The sequence below is a fragment of the Perna viridis genome, chromosome 14 (genome assembly GCF_037379345.1).
Source record: "Perna viridis isolate PV_CMFRI_1.1 ecotype Kerala chromosome 14, ASM3737934v1, whole genome shotgun sequence".
Lineage (NCBI taxonomy): Eukaryota > Metazoa > Mollusca > Bivalvia > Mytilida > Mytilidae > Perna > Perna viridis.
In genome coordinates this window covers 32,840,386-32,847,601 of record NC_142458.1, presented here as the reverse complement: position 1 = coordinate 32,847,601, position 7,216 = coordinate 32,840,386, and the positions used below count along the sequence as shown (strand labels likewise).

At 36.7% G+C, this 7,216-nt stretch overlaps 1 protein-coding gene across 1 annotated transcript in view; it reads left to right on the top strand.

Moving 5' to 3' along the window:
- Positions 1 to 102: 102 nt before the first annotated feature.
- Positions 103 to 7,216, top strand: part of LOC148599035 (peroxisomal acyl-coenzyme A oxidase 1-like) — a 29,168-nt gene continuing 22,054 nt past the window's right edge. Inside the window, exon 1 of the mRNA XM_088560544.1 lies at positions 103 to 273. Coding sequence (XP_088416670.1) covers positions 138 to 273 — 136 coding nt within the window. The 5' untranslated portion in view covers positions 103 to 137. The remainder of the gene's footprint in view (positions 274 to 7,216) is intronic.

Genomic DNA, 7,216 nt, shown 5'->3' with positions numbered 1-7,216 from the left:
ATACAACATATTTTATTGAGTCGATTGGAAAAACAAACAATTTTTGGCTTTATGAAAATACCTCCTTTTGAGAAGGCCCCTATGAGAACTCTTTTTTCTCCAGAGATAAATTCAGTACATCAGCAGACAGCAGCGGAATGGCACTATCAAGGCATCCAAGTAATGTTAATCCAGATTTAGTGAAAGAGAGATCCCGTGCTACTTTCAATGTGGAAAATCTAACGAATTTCATCGTTGGTGGACCGGATCGCGTTAGAAGGAAGAGATATTTGCGTAAGTTTATTATTTCATTTTTAATTATTGTTAGCCTTTAGGTCATAATGTGGGACTATATAATCGGGCATCGGAACTGTGCGACTTCTATTGTCGCCTCCTGTTATAGTATATACTCACTTTTATTTCCGTGGCCCAAAAACTTGTAAACTTAGTTCTCCATATGGCATAATAAAATACAAATCCACGTTGAATAAAGTGTTTATGTATATGAACAATATTGTTAGTTTTGCTATGGTTGTCTCATTGACGTTTCCCATGTTCTTTATATTTTGAAGTAAATTAGCCATCCTTGTTCAGTTTACATATTTAATATTGGCCAAATACATCAAGTATATATCATTGATTCTAATTCTAACAGGGATTGAAATACTAGTAAACAGTACTGGTCAAGTACCGATCGTTACCAAACGTAACATCGTCTGCTAAAATGTTCAGTTGAAATCTGGGTCTCTGCTTGGGATGGGAGAGCCGTCTTATATACTAAGGGCTATCCCGGCCGGGATCGGGAACCGGAAGTGATCCGGTGAGCTGAAGCTAGAGTTCTATGAACACTAATAGAATATATGACGTCTAGCTCACTAAACTAGTGGAATTACTGAAGTTCCTAACAATGACAGTGAAATACAATAAATCCCTTAAATGAAAGAGTAATTCCACTACACTCACCCTCTCTTAAGACCTAATTGGGGATATCATAAAGATATAACCTATTAGTCCAAAAGAGAAATAGATGAAAAACGTTATATAACAATGAAAAAATATAATCACAGTAAACTTTAACCTTTAAAGTCCTTCAAAATAATGAAAAATACATCAGACACAATAATTTAACAGTTCTTCAATAACAAAGGTGAAATACATATGTATATGGAAATACTGATTGTCAGTCAAGCGGACAGGATCATACAAGTTATATATTACAATTACTGTTCCACGGATTTCCTGCTGAAAATCTTATCCCTCCATTTCAGCTACTTCCTTCTTGAGGGCTCTATTCTCAGCCTTGAGCTTCCTGTCCCTCTCAATGCATGGCTGAACCTTTCTCCTTTACAGATTCTCTTAATCTCCCAATCATGTCCATTGTATTGCACAAATTTCTGATATATTCTTCCAATTCTTCAGTGCTATTATCACGTATGGGTGGAATGTATAAGTTACTTATATCGACAATGGATGTTTGGGTAGCAGTCAGTTTTTGGAGCAAACTTTGGGAGGACAGGTAGATAAACAGTTGTAGTTGGTGCGGTGGTAAGGAATGGAGTTGGAGGTGAAGATGTTCCTGTTGCTGGCTTTACTTCTGGCAGAATTATTTTAAACAATTTCGGGACCTTAGAATCTACTGGTAGCTTGACATGGAATTCAACGTCATCATCATCAGGCACAGACCAATGACTTGAGGTCAGTGGCAACTCTTTTCCGTGCAGCGGAGTTCTCCCTACGGTTCATCACAACAGGTTTCTGAACAACTGATCTCATCACAGGGGCCGGAGTGGTTGCCTGTGCCTCTGGTTGTGAGGCATCCTTCTGCTTAAAGTGAAAGAGTAATTCCATTACATATAGAATGAATGTCTGTTTTGTTGTTAGAAAACAGTTTTGAAGATGAATATATTCTCCATTCATAGTGAGCACCATGAAGCGGTGTAAGCTTTACGGTTATTACATGTATTATCTTAATTTCCCTTAGGGTTCCCCAAAATACTAACAAAAAAAAGGTAATGTCCCGGAAGTAACAAAAAGTGACTGTCCTTATGGAGAAAATTCATCCCTTAAATCAAACAAATAAAAAATATAAAGGTTAAAATTAGGTTCCAGTAAAAATAAATTCATCTTTTCTGATAGTTTTCGAGTCTTTTTCTAATTTTTTTAACTTATTAAAAGAAGTGAATAGTATGTTTTTAAAAAGGAAAAACATGGCTGTACATACATGTATCTCCGCTACTCCACTTTTGCTGTTGTCAAGATCCTAACCCACCTTGGAAAAAATATAACTCCAACTGTATTATCCAAATTGAAGCATAGCTTTTCTCAGATAGGAAAGACAATCATTTTCTTGTTTGGAATTTGTAGCTGTTAGTGTTGCCTCTGAATTATTTGTTTACATCATATGATATGTGTAAAATTCCCACCATCTGTGGAGAACTGTAATATTTCCCGTATCTGTACAAATTGATCTGAGCAGCTAAAACTGAAAATGATGTTGCTACAGTGTAGATCAAGATAACCTTAAAGGTTAAAAATTGTAAAGTATAGCGAAGTGCTATAAAGTTGTCGACCATTTTGAAAGCAAGGGAATAAAGGGGATGGGGCAGGGATTTTGGAATAAAACCAATTTTATTTCAAGTTACTCATTCATTGAAAAAATTCCCCCATAATTAAACAAGTATTATACAAGGCAGATTTTCAAATAAAAATATTGATTTCGCCTGCTGCTGAAATATAAATAGAAATATTGCACTTCGGAAACAAAAATTTTAACGGTGCTTGCTGATTTAGGCAATGCCTACTCCATATTAATTGTGCACTGTTGCTCATAAATTATATATCAGAAAATATGTGTAGGCCACAGTGTCAAATTGGATTTAACTTCTTCCCATCTCAATTTCTTAATTTAATTGACTTTTGAATATACAAATGTATTTGCAGTTAAAGTTTTTTTCAGATATTACTTGTTCCATTGATCAATAGTTCTCATTGAGAATGTATTCGGGCAATGCCTTGTAATACATCTCTTGTTCAAAAGTTTGAAACAATGCCTCTAGTATATTCAGTTAATAATGAAAATATATTTTGCCACTTTTAAATCTGCGGTTTTTGTATAATAATAGAATTATAGTCACCTTTCAGTAGTCTTAGCTGCACACAGGTAAGTCGTAAGGAGCAATCTCGAGATGTCTGTTTCTTTACAGCTGATCAGAAAGAACTTTCAAACTCATTTCACTCATACGAACATTAACTTTTGGTCAGCCTAAAACCTGTAACCAATTTTCTCGACACTCTCCCCTCTACTCAGCAACCATCAATTCATTCATCTCTATAAAACATTAACAGTTGTATTTACATTTAAAATTATATTAACCTATTACAAACGATACAACTTCACTGCATTTGAAATTGTAGTTTCAGCTACCTTCTTGATTGGCATGTTCCAGACTTGAGCTAGTCTCTTGACCATACCCATCAGTGTGGGCACTTTTCTCCCCTTTCACACTTATGTAGGGAGCATCTGTCTCCAGTAGAACATCCTTGATGTCCATATGTGACACGGTATCTGTTAGACAGGGATACCTGCCAGTAAGGATGAATAGGGAAATAACAAATTTGCAATTTGGGAAAGCTGTTTTCCACTTCCTGTAACACCTCAAGCTTGAAAGAGGCAGTGGTTATGTACCTGATGGCTTTGTTCCAGAATAGACTCCATTATCTGTAAGCATTTATCATGTAGTTGTTCATCACCCCGACAATGAATAACCAAATCTTAGTCCTTGAGATAAGATGTGCCTTGAAAGCTTCTTCCTGTTTATACAATCTATGTTAAAGTAAACTGGTGTCCAGCCTACACTCACTGACTCCCACCACCTGTTTAGCTGACAATACAACTTAAGGTTGGGAAGCCATTTCCCTTCATCTCTAGAACTTTCTAAATCAACATGCGAGGGTGGATGCCAAATGAGAGTCTCAACCTCTTGTCCTTACGTATCTCTCCTCGTTGATTATTTCCTGGGCAGTTCATTGGGAAGCAATAGTTAGCCACCAGGTTGGTATAAGTCATGCCACCTTGTTCATTTTTCCAAAAGAAAAGAGTTCTTGAAGACCAGAACATCTAATCTGCTTCTCAAGGTATCTTTTTAGGTATCTAAATGAAAATGGGAATCTTCAACTTGCAAATTTTAAGTGGAGGCAGAGGCAGAATATGTTCGTGTTGAATGTGGTTTAGGTTTTCGTGATCTCCTATTTCTTTTAATAGAAAACACAATGAGAGACCTGTGTAGTTGAATGTCTATTTCCTAATTAGACAATTATACCAAGGGAATATCTTTCCAGTGGTGTACACTGGCAAAGCAGTTGCTGAATTCTGGTTGGAGGGAAACGAAGTGTACCATGTCTGCTGTCTTCATTTCTATCATAGTTGCTTACCTATTTCTTTAAAAAGACCATTTATCAAATATACCAAGCTTTTCCCATTAGGTTGTTCTGTGAAGGTGCGAAGGCATGGTTATATTCCCTGTCATGTATTTCCTTGATGTGGCGTTGCATTAAACTCCCTAGAGCAAATGCATGCAAAAATGTATGACAAGTCCAAAAAGATGTCCATGGATATATGTACTAGGGTATGTGGGTGCAAATAACATGGCAAACGTTATTGAACTTGACTGAACAAATAGTGCACTTTTGGACTCTTTCCTTCATCATGAAACTCCCTCTCAGAGAGTTCCTAGAAGGTGGAATATCATCCTTGCCAGGCTCATAATCTGACACAAAGTCATCTTCAAGCATTGTTCTAAAAAAAAACTGAAAACATAAGTACAGATTAAGGAAAGACAAATCATAAAACAACTTGTACCAGAGCTGTGATCTACAGTGTGTAAACAAGACATTTCCACATTTAATATGCATATACACTTAGTTACGTGAAATACGAGAACATACATGTACGAGGAATTCAAACAGTAAACAACACTGTACACATAGAAACAATTAAATGCTTATCAGTCAGTATAATCCAAGGGGTAAGTTGGTTTTCTGATTTTTCACTTTCCCCCTCTCTTCCTGTCCAACTAAATGTCATATGAAGCAGTCTCCCCCAAGACATTAACATCCACTGCTGCTAACTGAACCCAATCATTTATGATCATATGTCCCTCTGTTGCTTTACTCTGATGTGAGTTTTTCCATCAGATATGGGTCTATCTGATGTGTGAGCCATAGGAGACTGGTTTTCAAATAGCTTATCCAGTCCAAAATCTTCCATTTCTTCAAGATCTTGTTTCAAGCCCTGACAGATATGATCTTTTGCCTCTGAAGCCAAAGTGGTAGTTTAGAATCTGTACATAACTTCAATCTGTCATGATGAACAAAACAGGATTGATGACCTTTGGTGAAAGGTATGGGCCCTTCCATGATGGTTTCAATTTTCAAGATTGTCCTATTTTTGAAGCTGAATCAAATTTGTACACCGCATCCCCTACATGATAGCTTTTTGTTAGTGCCCTGAAATCATAATCTTTTTTCTGTCTACCTTGTCTACCTTGTGAAGCTCTAGTAATATCATGGGCTAAATTCAGGGCTATAATAAGGTCTTGAATGTACTCCACTTCATCTCTATCACTGTTGTTAACTTCTGCAAGGCCCAATTTCAGATCAATAGGTTGAGTTATTTCCCTTCCAAACATTAAAAAATTTGCTGTGAACCCTGTTTGGCGATTAGGTGTTGCTCGGATGGCACATGATAAAAACTGAATCTTTTCTTACCACTTACTTTGTTGTTTCTTCAAGGAGCATCTCATGGTTTGCAAAATTAAACTATTGTACCTTTCCACTTGACCATTAGAGGCTAAGATGTTGTCTTGTGAATTTCTAAAAAATTACAAATTTGCATGATGGAATTACTATCCATGTTCTTATCCTGGTAAATGGACAACTTGGACCCCATTAAAAAGTGGGAGCATGGACCAGGTGTACTGGTAGGGTAAGTGTCTTCTGCTTTTCTAGAAACACCGCCAAGTTTCTCATAAAAGGTCAAGTCTAGGATAGATGAAAGAGGAAAGGAAAACTATGACACTTTGAACAAAGCAGTTTTCATGGTGCAGATGAATACACCTTAAGATCCACAAGTTTATGATAACGACCATAAAACTTCTGTAGTGATGACTTCAATCTAGTAGCAACATAACCTTGTTCCTGAAGCCTAATTGTAAGAAGTCCAGCGCAATAAAAAAAAGGTCTGTGTAGTTACAGCAAGCTGTGGCATAACGTATGAGTTGTGAAATGAAAACTCCATATGCAGGTGCTGAAGGGATGTTGCCACAGATGAAAGGAAAGTTGACAATTCTGAATGAAGTCATCTGGTCTGTTGTAAAGTTTGGTCGATCTCTAAGTGTCGATTATGGGTAGGAGATACAATCTTGATGAAATATTAGAGCATATATGATCAACATGACATTCCGTGCTTAAACTGTCCCGATGGCAGTTACTATTCAAACTACTTAAATCTGCTTGGAGAAGTGTCTAGTCTTACTGGTGACCTGTTCCTATTCTCTGTTACTATCTTTAAGATATTCTTCACTATATCCTCTGTTTCCTCTGTTTTCTTGAGTCTGTGCTTAAATAATTGAATAATTGCATGCGTTTTGATAGTGAAGTCTTTCTTTTGTTAAATTTAAATACTCGAACTGAGGGTTCAGTAGGCTATCCAATAGCTGTGGCACTCTTATCATTAAATGTTACTCTTGTAGTCTCTATTCTTCTTGGGCCCAATATGACATGTTTATTGGTTACAGTGCTCTTGATATGTTCAAGCACTTCATCCAGTGAGACTGGATTTTTGTCCATAGTTGAAAGTGCTGCTGTTGTAACAGAACACCCCTTTAGAAAAGCATCAATGGTTAGAATTCCAAAAAATTCATCTGGAGTATCTGGGACCATCAGTAGCCATTTCCTGTGTTCTCTCTGTAAATTCTTCTAGAATCACCTCCCTTTCTTGTTTTAGGTCCTGTAATTGTCTCCTTAATGTGTGAGGTAAATCCCTATGATCAAACCTATTTTTCATTTTCTCACATGTATAGCAGGTCATAATTAGCTTGTACCGTTCTGTTTTTAACACTATAAAACTGTAATGCTTTATCTTGTAAGCACTCATTGAGCTTGTCTAATCTTCTTTTTGAGTCCACTGATATCTCTCAGCTATATGTGTAAATTGCAGATGGTATGGTCTCCAGTCACT